Raw genomic sequence first — 15,451 nt, 5'->3', positions numbered from 1 at the left:
AGATTTGGCGCAGGCTTGGGTTCGGTTACAGAGTTGTAGTAAGAAGAGGATTGACCTGAATTCTGGAGCAAGAGCTCTTGCGAATATTTGTGCACTCCAGAGAAAATCAGTGGAAATGATGACTTAAGAGGAGATGAGGATTAAGATTAAGACGATTAAGAGGAGAGAACGGGTGCTTTGGGCCAGTAGTAGATCTGCCGCAGATGCATGCATGAGCCCAGGCACCCTCAGACACCACAGCCAGATTTGGAAGGGACCTCAGAGGTCATCTAGTCCAACCCCCCAATCCCCCCCCACCAAGAGCCTTGCTGGCGCAGCAGACTAAAGCACTGTTAAGTAGCACCAGCTGCCTGCAATTACTGCGAGTTCGAATCTCACCAGGCTCAAGGTTGACTCAGCCTTCCATCCTTTCTAAGGTAGGTAAAATGAGGACCCGGATTGTGGGGGCAATAAGCTGACTTTGTATTAAAAAAAGAACACCGCTTGTGGGGGGGGGGCGAAAGCCCTACTAAGCAGGTATATATAAAAGTATGAAGGCTATTGCTTAACACATTGTAAGCCGCCCTGAGTCTCCAGAGAAGGGCGGCATCTAAATCGAACCAATAAATCCAAGCAGGAGACCTTTATAAAAACACAGGACAGAGTTGAAATGGACCTCGGAGGTCATCTAGTCCAACGCCCTGCTCGAGCAGGAGACCCTTACAGAAACACAGGACAGAGTTGGAAGGGACCTTGGAGGTCATCCAGTCCAACCCCCCAACCCAAGCTGGGGACCCTAATAGAGTAACAGAGTTGGAGCTCTTGTAGTCCAACCCCTTTTGCTTATAATAGTGCATTATGTCACGGGAAGCCAGCGCATTGAATGAGTTGCAGAAACCGTGCCCCTTTCACGGATGGGTCAGTGCATCATGTGAACGCGAAAGAAAAGAACGAGAAGTCAAAACCTCCAATTGCTCCTGATGAAGGAAGGCACCAGTCCTCGGCTTCCGTTCCAGGAAGTGGCGTAATCCTGGACTGGGACGGCATTGAGGATGGCACAAGACCAGAGAACGATGACTCACCTTCTGGAATGCACAAGAAGGCATCAGGAGGCGGAGACAGCACTTGCTGGGCTTCAGAGCAACCATGCAAACTCTCCGAGAACCAGCAAATAACCGAAGACCTCCTCCATGAGCCAGGTCAGGTCAGGGCTGACCCAAAAGAGGCTTTTTTTCCCCCCAAAAGGAAACTGGACTTTCTTTTCCTTGAAGTCGTTTCATTTCTCATCCCACAAGCTTCATTGTTTTAACTGAAGTTTAACTGGACTTTTTTTCCCCTTGAAAACGATTTGCTTCCTATCCAAGACACTTAAACTTCTTCACTTGCCCTGGAATTAAGGAGAAACTTCCTAACAGTGAGGGCAATCCACCAGTGGCCTCCAGAAGTTGTGGGGGCTCCTCCATCACTGGAGGCTTTTAAGAAGAGACTGGGCAGCCGTGTGTCTGGAATAATACATGGTCTCCTGCTTGAGCAGAGGGCTGGACTAGAAGACCTCCAAGGTAGTGGTGGAATTCAAATATTTTTATTACAGGTTCTGTGGGTGTGGCTTGGTGGGCGTGGTGTGGTATGGCTTGGTGGGCGTGGCTTGGTGGGCGTGGCAGGGGAAGGATATTGCAAACTCCCCATTCCCTCCCCACTCCTGGAGGAAGCATACTGCAAAATCCCCATTCCCACCCCACTCCTAGAGGAAGCATACTGCAAAATCCCCATTCCCACCCCACTCCTGGAGGAAGCATACTGCAAAATCCCCATTCCCACCCCACTCTGGGGCCAGCCAGAGATGGTATTTGCTGGTTCTCTGAACTACTTAAAATTTCCACTCCTGGTTCGCCAGAACCTGTCAGAACCTGCTGGATTTCATCCCTGCTCCAAGGTCTCTTCCAAGCCTAGGATTCTATGATAATGGAAGGGAGGGAGGGAGGGCAATGGATGGAAACTAATCAAGGAGAGAAGCAATCAGTTCCAGATTGCTTCCTAACAGTGTTAGGAAAAACTTCCTAACAGTGAGGACAATGAACCAGTGGAACTGCTTGCCACCAGAAGTTGTGGGTGCTTCATCAATGGAGGTCTTTAAGAAAAGACTGGGCAGCCACTTGTCTAGGGTCTCCTGTTTGAGCAGGGGGCTGGACTAGGAGACCTCCAAGGTCCCTTCCAGCTCTATTCTGATTGATTGATTGAAAATAAGTCACCACTTCAAAAGGGAAATTTCTACGGGGAGCCCTGATGCTTCTGCTTTCATTCAGTTCAGAGGCTACACGGAGAGAAATAGGACTCTCTGGCCACGGCTGAAGTCCATCAAGGTCTGGGTCACTCACCTGCTTCTCCAGCTCTTCAAAGCTCCCCAATGAAATCTCTACGGCCCGCAGTTTAATTCTGCAATTTATTCCTTGATTAGAGCATTTAATCTCCGTTCCTTTCAGAGCTGGAAAAAAGCAGGTAGATCTCCCCATGAGATCCACCCAAGGAGCTTGGGGAGAGTCAGGGGTGGCGGGGAGGTCACCCACTTAATGGGGCATCCAGCAGGGCAAAATTATTCTTGTCCGAGAAAAGCCTGCCAGGTTTCATGGTAGGAACTCACGGCCCCTAAGGAGCTGAAATGTTGAGGATGAGATTCCTTGGAAATTTACCTGAAGGAGGTTACAGAATAACAGAGTCTGGCCTTCGGGGGCTTTGGAGAATAGCTTGACCCCCTTCCTCCTCTCTTTGGCAGCCCCTCCAATATTGGAAGATGCTCCCCTGTCTCCCCTGGTCCTTCTCTTCTCTAAACCAGCCAGGCCCAGTTCCTGCAACCGTTCATCGTATGTCTTAGCCTCCAGTCCCCTCATCATCCTGGTTGCTCTTCTCTGCACTCTTTCCAGAGTCTCAGCATCTTCCTTGGGCTGCTTCTCTCTATAATTGCCCAGGTGCAGCTGGGCTTGGGCTGAGCCCAAAGATGCCTTTCGAAAGCCGCTCCCAGGTTCTCCTGGCACTTGTCACACGCTTGGCAGAATCTCTTCTCCTGCCTTGTTTCTTAAGTGGTGATGATCGAGGCACAAGGAAAAAAACCAGGATTTGGCAACTGTTGGAAAACGAATTGCGCAACAGCATTTTCTGCGCTGGTTGGATCAGAAAGCTTGGCAGGTGGGCTGAAAATAAAATGATACCACTAATACGATGCCACCCAGGTGGGCTTATTGACCAACTCATTTTTTGTGGCTGTAAAAAGGACTTTGCCGCCGTCTCAATTTTTTGGCAGTCCTGAGTTAGATGAAGCCAGAAGTGCCAATGCAGTTGATCTCTTTAGTTCATTCGGGTTGTCAGGTTGCTAAAAGGTAGCTCAGCTTTGGCTGGGATGACTTCACTCCCTGAAGGGAGCAGCTCAGGGACCCCATTTGCATGGCGGGCTAAACTTGGTTATGGTTAAGCCAACAATGTTAGTTGATTGATTACCAATCGAAAAGGATCTTTGAGCTTGGTTGTTTTCTTGCAATTTCATAACCAACTAGGCAACAAAATCAGTGCTAGAAGGGAGAGGGGTTTGCAAGGAGGAGGAGGAGGAAAATAGTGGGGTCCCTTGGTGGTTTTCTTGCAGACGTTTCATGACCCAACTAGGTAACATCATCCGTATTTGAAGGGAGGGGAGTTTGCAGGGAGGAGGAAGAGGAGGAGGAGGAGGAGGAGGAGGAGGACTGTGGGTCCTTAGTACTCTCTGAGCTTGGTGGTTTTCTTGTAGACGTTTCATGACCCAATCTAAGTAACGTCATCAGTGCTAGAAGGGAGGGGGGTTTGCTCTCTGTATATAACTAGTAGCTTGCCCTGTCAGTGCCAAAGGGGGTGTACTTGTTGGTTCCTTGGTTTGGCTGTTGTTTACTGTTTGTTTCTCTGAGTTGGCCTTTCCGTGATTGCGGTGTTGTTTACACCTTGATTCTTGGCCTGGGGTTAATCTTGATCTGCATATAGATTGCAGGCAAAGGTTTTGTTTTGATTGTCTCTTTTGAATAGTACGCAGACACGTCCTTTATCTCTGTGTGCCTGTTGATGGCTGGTTTGTCTGAGTGGCAGCCAGGCTTCCAGGAACTGACGGAAGAGAATATTTGCAGCTCAGGTTTCAACTGTATAACCCCAAGGACTTCCAGGAATTCTCCCTGGAGTTTTTGGAGGGCCTGAAAATTAATGGATTCCTGACTGATGTTGCCAGCAAACCCAGAAAATGAATCGCTGGAGAAACTGGGTCAGGGCAAGTGTGTTGTGTGAATGCACATTGTCCCCTCCGAGAGGGTAGTCAGGGAGGGGGCAGAGAGGGGTCTTTGGGTTGCATCTGGGTGGGTTTCTTCTCCATCACCCACCTCTGGAGCATATAAACCTGGCCTTCAAATGGGCTTTGCACCTCAATGCTGATCCCACTTGGAATGGGGGTAGTCCTCAACTTACGACCAAAATTTCCATAGCTAAGCAAAACAGTTGTTTAAGTTGCCCCATTTGGACAGCCTTTCTTGTCACATGGTTGTTAAGCGAATCCTGCTTCTCCTTGGACTCGGCTTGTCAGAAGGTCGCAAAAGGGGATCCCGGGACACGGCAAACGTCATAAGTATGAGTCAGTTGCCATAGTCTGAATTTTTTGATCACGTGACCAGGGGGATGCTGCAATGGTCGTAAGTGTGAGAAAAAGGTCATAAGTCACTTTTTTTCAGCGCTTGAAAAAAACTTTGAACATTCACTAACCAGAGGTCTTCAAACTTGGCAGCTTTAAGACTTGTGGACTTCAACTCCCAGAAGTCCACAAGTCTTAAAGCGGCCAAGTTTGGAGAATTCTGGGAGTTGAAGTCCACAAGTCTTAAAGCGGCCAAGTTTGGAGACCTCTGCACTAAACGAACAGTTGTAAATTGAGGATTATCTTTAAATCCGAGTCTCAAATCCAAGAGACTGTTAAAAGGACAGGATGAGGAAATGGATGTCAACACATTGGGCGAGACCTGGCTCCAAAACAGGAACTGCGAGAGGGACCTTGGAGTCCTAGGGAACGATCCCTTGAATATGAGCCAGCCGTGTGCGGCAGCAGCCAAAAAAGCCAACACAATCCTTGGTTGTATAAACAGGGACATTGAATCAAACTCACGTGAAGGATTAGTACCGCTTTATAAAGCCTTAGTAAGGCCACACCTCGAATCCTGCATCCGGTTTTGGTCACCACATTCCAAAAAAGATGTTGAGGCTTTGGAAAAAGTGCAGAGAAGAGCAACAAAGAGGATTTAGGGGACTGGAGAGGCTGAAACATATGAAGAACGGTTGCAGGAACTGGGTATGTCTAGTCTAAAGAAAAGAAGGACTAGGGGAGACATGATAGCAGTCTTCCAATATCTCAGGGGCTGCCCCAAAGAAGAGGCAGTCAAGCTATTCTCCAAAGCACCTGAAGGCAGGACAAGAAGCAATGGGTGGAAACTAATCAAGGAGAGAAGCAACCTGGAATTAAGGATGAATTTTCTATCAGTGAGGACAAATAACCAGTGGAACTGCTTGCCACCAGAAATCATGGACACTCCATCACTGGAGGTTTTTAAGAAGCAACTAGACATCCACTTGTCTGAAACGGTCTAGGGTCCCTTCAAGGGTTGGACTAGAAGACCTCCAAGATCCCTTCCAGCTCCTCTCCTCTCCTCTCCTCAGAACTCTTAAAAGGCCAAGTCTAAAGACCCGCTCACCATTACAGGAGCAATCAATGCAATTCGTCGAGACACAATTGAAATATTACAATATGATGAATGGGCAGTTAGGCCCTGGCAATTCTCACAGAGATTTCTGAATCCTTAAATGTACATAATAAAAAAACTTCTTTTTTTAAAAAAAACCAAAAACCTCATCAATGAATTTGCCAAGCCTGCAAAGGACACTTCGAAAGTTCAAGATCATTCTTACAAAGTCCTATATGGTATACATATTAGCAACCCCAATTACGACCAGAAACTTGTCATTAAGCAAAGCGGCTGCTAAGTGAAACCATGATGGCGCTCATAATCTCGCTTCAACTTTCCTTCACTTTAAATGCAAGGATTGGTTTTAGCCAAATTTTGACCAAGCGTCACAAATTACTCTGGGACAAAATTCCTCCAGACCCAGAGCCCCCCAACGTATGTCCATCGACCCAGAGCCTATCTGAACCTGGAACAGGTGACCCCAAGCCCCCCCCCCTTTGTCCTTCGAGGTCATTTCCAAGTGGTCTCGGAGCCCACCGTGGCCCCTTTGCAGCCAGAGCTGCTCCGAGGAAAATGAAAATAGATTTTGCAAAGGTCTGGTTGCCAGGGTCTTTGGCTCCGGTTGCTATGTTTGCAGAATGATAAAATGCTGCCACGCAGCCTTGCCTTCGCCAGGTGCTTGAGACACAAAGGGGGCAGGAGATGGCCAAGGAGGGGAGGGGGTGTCTGGGTTGGGAAGACCCTCCCCAGCTCTTCCCTGCAGCTGGAAGTATTTTTCTGGAGTGTGTGGGAAGGTAGGCAGGGTACCACATCTGAATGATGCCAAGGGGTGAAGGGGCTCCGCGTCTCTGCAAAATGGGAGCATCCAAAAAGAAGGTCTGGCATCTCTTTCACCAACCTGGCGCCCTCCGGGTGGGTCTTATTTAAGCTCTCACAACCCCCAGTTGAGCATGGAAGGGGGGGAGGTTGGGGGAGGCTGTGCCACACTCACATCCATGTTTGTGTGTGTGTGTGTGTGTGTGTGTTTGCCAGCCTCAAAGAGGAAGGAACTGCAGGCAGGATAGCTGTGCCAAGGAAGGGGGAGGTCGCCCACCAGAGCTGCCCCTTTTCCAAGGGGGTTTGCGAGACGGAGAAGATGGTTTGGGGGCTCCTGGTTACATGGGGGTTTATTATCGCCAGCGCTCTCGCAGAGCAAGCCTCCAGGGCTGCAAAAAGGGAGGGGGGGGGGCAGAGCTTTGGGGGCTTTGCATAGGTACTCCTCGACTTAACCACCATTCGTTTAGTGACCGAACTTACACCAGCACTGAAAAAAACAGAAAGAGAAAACTGATGGCAGAAAAAGACCTTGGTGGTCCATCGAGTCCAACCCATTGGCTGTTGGTTTATTTAGTTATTTAGTTATTATCTTGGCGTTTTTATTTTCGTTTTATTTTTTTAATGACATGTCTGTTTTCAAACTTACGACTGTTGCAGCATCCCCGTGGTCACGTGATCAAAATCCAGGTGATTGGCACCTGGCGTGTATTTATGACGGTTGCCATGTCCTGGGGGGACATTGTGATTCCCCAAATACCAGTGCATAGAATAATAGAGTCGGAAGGGACCTTGGAGGTCTTCTAGTCTAACCCCCTGCTTGAGGAGGAGACCCTATATAGACAGTCGAGGTCTACCTGTAGAGCTGGGGAGGACCGGATCAGCATCCACCCCTCACACTGGGGACAAGGATAACGCTGGGAAAGAGCTTCAAATGCTTTTTAAAAATGCCAGCATGGCTAAACATTCCTTACCTATCTATCCCCCGGCTCAGTTCTCACAATCCAGGTCTTGAGCCCCGGCCAATGCAGGAATGAAACTCCATCTCTGGTCCTGCTTCAAGTCACACAGATGGAAGCTCAAGGGGGGAGGCTTGGGAAAGGCCCCCGCATGCGGAAAACTAGCACCTCAGGGAACAGGGTTTCTTTCTGACGGGCTAAGTTTCTGCAAGCAGGTGGGGGGAGGAAGTTAGGTAATGCAGGAGACAGAATCATGCAAAAATGAGAAAAAGATGAACGCACAACTTACAACAATTCGTTTAGTGACAAAGTAAATTCAATTTATCAGCGCGTTTGCCTGAATGAGCTACGTTTCCCAGTTTTTACTCCCCCCATCCACTTTTATGAGCAACCCAAATGATACAATGCACTGAACGTCTAATAAAGACACTTCGTCCCTTTGTGTGTTTGTAAAACAGCGTTTCTCACCTCCCAGAATTCCCCAGCCAGCATAGTTTACTCTCTTGCAATCCCTTCCTCTGCAATCTCTCCGCTTTAGTGGGTAGGAGGAAAAAAAATGGCTGACTAGGGAATTCTGGGAGTTGAAGTCCACACATCGTCAAATTGCCAAAGTGGAGAAACATCGTGAAGAATGCTAAATATGTACAACATGTTTTTTTTAGTAATGTTTCCCTTGGTTTTCCCCAAAGAGGAACAAAAATATGACCTCAGAGAGGGTTAGCAGGTTGTTTTCCTACTGCTTAAAAAATAATAATAATCAGAAATATTGCATTGCTCCGTGTGCTGAGTGCTCAGAAGTGAGTAAAGCTGCTGGGTGAGGATTTGAAGCTTTGAAGCATGTTGTGCATTGCACCTTTTTTTAAAAAAAAGAAACAGAGAGAGGGGTCCTCGTAGACCCTCCGCGGGGTGGTTTTGTGCCCACTGCCAGCCTGGCACACCTGCTCTGCCACCTGAGCTCGGGTGTGTGTGTGTGGTGGAATTGACTCAGGCTGTGTCTTGTTGTGTGTGTGAGTTTGAGAAACAGGAAGGACACGCGTGTAGCGCCAGACGAGGGAGTGACGGGGAGGATTGTGTCGTAAGTCCGGGGAAGCCGGTCGTGGGAGGAAGCCCTTCTGAGTTGGCTTCCTTGTCTTGACGGCGTCTCTGGCAGTTTTCTGGACGTCTTTTCTGGGCTGGGTTTTTTCTTTTGGAAGAGGGCTGGTTTTGAAGGTGGTGCTAGGCCTGGTTAAGGAGGCGGTGGAGATCTTGGGGAAAGCATCACCAGAAATAAGGGGGGAGGGGTTGGGAGGGGGGAACAGCAGGGGTGAAATCCAGCAGGTTCCGACAGGTTCTGGAGAACCGGTAGCGGAAATTTTGAGCAGTTCGGAGAACCGGCAAATACCACCTCTGGCTGGCCCCAGAGTGGGGCGGGAATGGGGATTTTGCAGTATCCTTCCCCTGCCACGCCCACCAAGCCACGCCCACAGAACCGGTAGTAAAAAAAATTTGGATTTCACCACTGGGGAACAGGCCCTGCCTGCAAAGCCTGGGAAGGGGCAAGGAGGAAGGAAGGGGGCTCCTAAGATCTCATCCAGCAAGCAGAGGGTCTGCTTCCCTTCTCTGGATCTCTCTGGCTGGCCTTCTCCTTCTTTCTTCTCCTTCTTTCTTCCCCTTTTCCTTCCCCTTCCCCCTCCTCCTCCTCTACCACCAGTTCTTCTCCTTCTCCTCCTCCTCCTCCTCCTTCTCCTTCTTTTTCTCCTTCTCCTTCTTTCCTTCCTTTTTTCTTCTCCTTCTCCTCCTTCCCCCTCCTCCTTCCCATTCTCCTTCTCCTTCTCCTCCTTCTTTCTTCTTCTTTCTTCTCCTTCTCCTCCTTCTTTCTTCTCCTTCCCCCCTCTTCCTCTACCACCTATTCTTCTCCTCCTCCTTCTTTCTTCTTTTTTCTTCTCCTCCTTCTTTCTTCTTCTCCTCCTCCTTCTTCCCACTCCTCCTCCTCCTCTACCACCAGTTCTTCTCCTTCACCACCAGTTTTCCTTCCCCCTCTCCTCCCGCCTCCTTCTCCTCTCCTTCTCTTTTCCTCCTCTTCCAACACCAACGTTCCTCCTTCTCTTTCTCCTTGCTTTCCACCTCCCCTCCTCCCCATCACCACTATTTCTCCTTCTCCTCCACCCTTCTTCTCTTCAGGGGGACCACACGGCTGGCATTGCAAGGGACCCCAAGTCCGCTGATGGTGTTTGGGGTCCATAGAGCCACCAGGCAAAACAGTGAGCCCATCTCCAGACCCTCCCTCAACGTCCCTGCCTGTCTGCTCTTGTTTCCCTGCAGGATGAGGGCCCAGCAAGTCCTCCTGATCGCCGTCTGCCTCCATGCGCCGGACCTGCTGGTCAGCACCTCTGGTGAGTGCGCCCACGAGTTGAGCCCCTGAAGAAGGACAGGGCTGCATCCACACAACACACCGACACGAAGTGCGCCCAATGTGCCCATAGACCCAAAGATTAAGCCATAGGGCTGAACTGAGCCTCCCGCAGGCCTTTCGTTGACCTGGTTGCGCAATATTCTCCTTCTGTTCAGTTGGGAATGCGGGAAGCACTCAACTTGTGACCGCCGTTGACTTTTCTTGCCACCGTTGTTAAGTGAACTCTTTTTTCCCAGCGCTGTCATAATAGTCACTAAGCGAATAATCGTAAGTCAAGGACTAGGTGCAGTTTTGTCACTTTTGAGCCGGAAAGAGGGAAATCATGTGGTTTCTCACTTAGCGACCGCTTTGCTTGGTGTTCCTGGTTCCGGTCGCTAAGTGAGGACTGCCTGTATTGAGAAGAAGCTGCCTCTCACAATCACTATCCAAATTGTCCTTTTGTCTACTTTTTCATCCTGGGAAAAGCTTTGCGTGTTGTGAGACAGAAATCGGCAGGAAGGTTTATGGCTTTCTTCCTTAAAAGAGATTTCTTTATCTGCAGGAGAGCTTAGGATGCCCATGCAAATTTCGATTAACACCACTTTTCCTGAAAAAGCTGTTCCTGCCAATGGCAGTCTGTTTCTTGCTAAAAACGGCCTCTCGGCTTCCGGGAAATTGTGGCATCTGGCAAAGTGTGCAAACCACACATCCTATTTCACACGGGTGTCATGGCAACTCACACAGTCAACTGGAATAAAAAGCATAACAGAATAACAGACTAATTATGGAAGGGGCCTCGGAGGTCTTCTAGTCCAACCCCCTGCTCAGGCAGGAAACCCTATGTCATTTCAGACAAATGACTGTCCAGTCTCTTTTTAAAAACATCCAGGAATGGAGCACCCACAACTTCTGGTGGCAAGCAGTTCCACTGGTTATTTGTCCTCACTGATAGAAAATTCATCCTTAATTCCAGGTTGCTTCTCTCCTTGCTTAGTTTCCACCTGTTGCTTCTTGTCCTGCCTTCAGGTGATTTGGAGAATAGCTTGACTCCCTCTTCTCTGGGGCAGCCCCTCAAATATGGGAAGATGCTATTCATGTCTCCCCTGGTCCTCCTTTTCATCAAACTAGCCATACTCAATTCCTGCAACCGTTCTTCGTCTATTTTAGCCTCCAGTCCCCTAATCATCTTTCTATCTTTGTGATAGTCTTAAGCAACTTCAAATTGTGCCAGCTGGGGAATTCTGGGAGTCGAAGCCCACTCCTCTCTTAAATTTGCTGAGGTTGAGAAACGAGGGATCTGAAGTGTTGCCCAGAATCTAATGCAAGGAAGAGATGTTATTGAACCAAGTGGAAACAGCGAGGAAATTTAATTTATCTAATTGGAAAATTGTCAGGAATCCCTAGCGTTGGTTAAGATTTTGGCTTCCAAAGAGAACTTTTCTTTAAAGCGAAAGAGCTGATAGAGAGGAGATTAAAAAAAGGGAAAGCGAAAGAGCTGATAAGAGAGGAGATTAAAGGGGAACGGAAAGATATATGGGGACCAGACCTGGAGAATCATTTAAAAACAGTTGCTATTGAATTCAGGCGCACAGAAGGACAATTAGCAAGCCGTCGTTAAGGGGGAACAGAAGGCTGGTTTTGGAAAACGGGAATGTTGCCCGAAGCGGCCCAGCCAAGAGAATGCATCTTTGCACTCCTCTTAATGAATCTGATGATGGAAAATGATCTCATGCAACCATATCTCACCCCTCGGAGAGACGGACGAGTGAAAGGAGCTCTATTTGCTAGTCGTTGGATGAGATTTATGGATATTGTAGTTCAAATTTCATTTGGTTCCATGTGATTTCATGGACGCATACAGAGAGCAACAAAAACGATTCGGGGACTGGAGGCTAAAACATACGATGAACGGTTGCAGGAACTGGGCATGGCTAGTCTAGGGAAGAGAAGGACCAGGGGAGACAGGAGAGCATCTTCCAATATTTGTGGGGCTGCCACAGAGAGGAGGGGGGCCAAGCAATTTTTCCAAGGAACCTGAAGGCCAGATAAGAAGCAATGGATGGAAACTGAACAAGGAGAGATTCAACCTGGAAATAAGTAGGAATTTTCTGACAGTGAGAACAATCAACCCATGGAACAGAAGTTGCCTTCGGAAGTTGTGGGAGCTTCATCACTGGAGGCTTCCAATAAGAGACTGGACTGCCATCTGTCAGAAATGGTGTAGGGTCTCCTGCTTGGGCTGGGGGTTGGACTAGTTGACCTCCAAGGTCCCTTCCAACTCTGCTATTCTATTCTATTCTATTCTATTCTATTCTATTCTATTCTATTCTATTCTATTCTATTCTATTCTATTCTATTCTATTCCACTCCACTCCACTCCACTCCATTCCACTGCATTCCATTCCATTCTCTAATCTCTTCTCTTCTCTTATTTCTATTTCTATTCTTTCATTTTTTTGCGATGCCCTCCCGAGTCTCCAAGACAGCGAGCCAACTGACCCTAAACCTCAAGAGGAAAATGGAATTAGCCGCACGTCTTGCAGCTAAACCCACTCTTAATCCCTGCTTTAGATGCTGTCCCCGTCTTGTGACGAGGCGTGGGGGGGCGTGGGGGGGGACTGGGGAATTTGTCAGGAGCAAAACCCTAGGCTTAGTTCACAGGAGGGGCCGTGCGCAAGGTGACAATGACAACTTCAGGAGTCGGGACCTGGGGCTCGGGGAGAAATTAAGAGGGGGCAGAGAATGGGGTCTCTCTCCTGGAAATTTCAAGGGTGGACGTCAGACTTATATGAGCTCAGGACAGCTGCAGCCTCTTCAAATGCCCTTAAAAGCTCAGAGCTGGAAAGGGACGTCAGAGGTCATCAAGTCCACCCCCTGCAGGATTCACGATACCATCCCACTTAATACTTCTCCAGCCTCTGTCTGTTGGGAAATTCCTGGTGCAAGAAACCCCTCCACCCAGCAGCCTTTTCCAAGAATTTTGAGTTTTTTTCCCTCTCCAGAAAGTTTCATCTGTGGGGAAAGCCAGATTCACTTAACAACTGTCCTGCTTAGCAACACAAATTTTGAAGTCGCAAGTCACAGGTTAATACTACCTGTATTAATAATTCTCTTCTACCTCTGAGTATTGTCTCTGGGGTCCGTGTTCGAGTCCCACCAAACTCTGGCCCTGGATTTGCAGATGAGGTAAAGAGCTAAGAAAAGGAAAGAGGTTGATCCAGGCTGTCCAACGTCACCGTGAGTGGGCTTCAGTTCCCAGAATTCCCCCGGCCTGTGGGATCCTCGTGAGAATTTTGGGAAAGGGTCCATCTATTAGATTATTAGATTAACAGAGTTGGAAGGGACCTTGTAGGTCATCTAGTCCAACCCCCCCCTCCAAAACCTCTTTGGAAGTTGGAAAGAGCAGGTATCTGAAGTTGGTGACCGGCGTTTAATCCTGCTTTTTGGGGGGGTCCTTTCCAGAGCGCTGCGATGACTGGGGGGTCGACACCATGAAGCACAAGCCGGTGTACAGCGGGGAACCGGCCAAGATCAAGTGCCCCCTCTTTGTGGCTTTTGTGAAGTACAACTACAGCACTGCCCACTCGGCCGGCTTGACCCTCATCTGGTACTGGATCGGGCAGGGCCAGGACCTGGAGGAGCCCATTAACTTCCGCCATCCCGACAACCACATCAGCAAGGAGAAGGACATGCTCTGGTTCCGCCCGGCACTGCTCAACGACACGGGGAACTACACCTGTATGCTCAGGTAAGCTTGGCCGAGGCTTCCTTCTCCTGCTCGCTTGGGGAGGGGGGGGGAGGAAACCTTGCAATGCTCCCCACAATTCGTCCAAGCAAGGTGGTCTCTCAATAAAGGAGAATATCCGTAGCTCAGGGTTGAAATGAGGGGTGCTTGGTGCTCTCTGAGCTTGGCGGTTTCCTTGGAGACGTTTCATGATCCTACTACGAGATTTGGAGTTGCCAATTGTTTGACCATTCGGACACATAATCGAGGTCTTTTTGTAGAGTAGCAGCATTGTCGGTGGTGTTGAATAGTTTGACATCATCTGCGAAGGGAACGCAGTTGCTTATAATATGATTGCAAAGGTCATTTGTGTAAAGTATAAAGAGTTTGGGTCCTAAAACGCTGCCTGCATCTTAACTGGTTTGATAGGTTTGATTTCATGAATTCATCATTATGTTTATACTTATATCTGTTGCCTATTACATGCTTGACGAAATAAATAAATAAAACAAACTAGGGAACGTAATCAGTGTTATGAGGAAGTGAGTTTTGAGGGGAGAAAGGAGGAGGAGGAGGAGGAGGAGGAGGAAGATGTGGGGTTCTTGGTGCTCTCTGAGCTTGGTAGTTTTCTTGAAGAAATTTCATGACCCAACTAGGTAACATCATCAGTGCTAGAAGGGGGGAGGTTGTGGAAACGAGGAGGAGGAGGAGGAGGAGGAGGAGGAAGAAGAAGAAGAAGAAGAAGAAGAAGAAGAAGAAGAAGAAGAAGAAGAAGAAGAAGAAGAAGAAGAAGAAGAAGAAGAAGAAGAGAAAAGAGAAGAAGAAGATGAGGAGGAGGAAGAAGAGGAAGAAGAAGAAGAGGAAGAGGAAGAGGAAGAAAAGGAGAAGAAGAGGAGGAGGAGGAAGAAGAGGAAGAGGAAGAGGAAGAGGAAGAGGAGAAGAAGAAGAGGAGGAGGAGGAGGAGGAAGAAGAGGAAGAGGAAGAAGAGGAGAAGAAGAGGAGGAGGAGGAAGAAGAAGAAGAGGAAGAAGAGGAAGAGGAAGAGGAAGAAGAGGAGAAGAAGAAGAGGAAGAGGAAGAGGAAGAAGAGAAGAAGAAGAGGAAGAGGAGGTAGTAGAAGAAGTAGGGCCCTTGGTGCTGTCTGAGCTTAGTGGCTTCCTTGCAGACATTTCATGACCCAACTAGGGAACATCTTCAATGCTGGAAGGCAGAGGGAGGTGGGTAGAGGAGGAGGAGGAGGAAGAGGAAGAGGGGAAAGAACTGTGGGGCCCTTGGTGCTGTCTGAGCTGGGTGGTTTTCTTGCATATGTTTCATGACTCAACATCATCAATGCTAGAAGGGAGGGGGGTTTACAGAGAGGAGGAAAAGGAGGAGGAGGTGGTGGTGGAAGAGAAGGAGTGGGGGGGGATGTCTTTGGTGCTATTTGAGCTCGATGATTTTCTTGCAGACGTTTCATGACCCAAATAAAATGACATCATCTGTGGTTATCGTAGCACTGATGCTGTTCCCTAGTTGGGTCATGAAACGTCTACAAGAAAATCATCGAGCTCAGACGGCACCACAGTCCCCCAATAAGCCCAAGTCCCTTCTTTTAAGTGGCATTTTTCCCCACCTCCCCTGTCCAGCCTACAGCCCTCCAAGCACTAACCAGATCTGACTCCAAGGTGCTTTTTCAGGAGGCAACTGGACTTCCTTGTTTTTTCTTTGAAGACGTTTCGCTTCTTATCCAAGAAGCTTCCTCAGCTCTGAGCTGAAAAGAAAAACCAGAAAGTCCAGTTGTCTCTTGGGGTGGGGGGGGGGGGCACACCTTTGGGACAACCGTGACCTGGAGGACTGAGAACCTCCAGAGACATGAAGCAGAGACAATGCAAAGGGGAG

The 15,451-nt window shown here is 48.6% G+C and overlaps 1 protein-coding gene across 5 annotated transcripts in view; it reads left to right on the top strand.

The window, feature by feature from the left end:
• The window catches only part of IL1RAP (interleukin 1 receptor accessory protein), an 87,116-nt gene that overhangs the window by 35,963 nt on the left and 35,702 nt on the right, over positions 1 to 15,451 (top strand). For 2 of the 5 annotated variants that reach the window (XM_034424541.3, XM_087872381.1), the window contains exons 1-3: positions 1,012 to 1,178; positions 9,782 to 9,852; positions 13,314 to 13,599. In XM_034424541.3, coding sequence (XP_034280432.2) covers positions 9,783 to 9,852; positions 13,314 to 13,599 — 356 coding nt within the window. In that variant the 5' untranslated portion in view covers positions 1,012 to 1,178; position 9,782. Of the gene's footprint in view, positions 1 to 1,011; positions 1,179 to 1,397; positions 1,539 to 9,781; positions 9,853 to 13,313; positions 13,600 to 15,451 lie in introns of those variants that run through there. The other 3 variants (XM_034424539.3, XM_034424543.3, XM_087872380.1) reach the window with 2 other exon arrangements.

The sequence above is a fragment of the Pantherophis guttatus genome, chromosome 6 (genome assembly GCF_059756535.1).
Source record: "Pantherophis guttatus breed Tessera chromosome 6, ASM5975653v1, whole genome shotgun sequence".
NCBI classification, from domain to species: Eukaryota; Metazoa; Chordata; class Lepidosauria; order Squamata; family Colubridae; genus Pantherophis; species Pantherophis guttatus.
The sequence above is the reverse complement of the archived record's forward strand: the minus strand, read 5'-3'. Positions and strand labels throughout refer to the sequence as shown.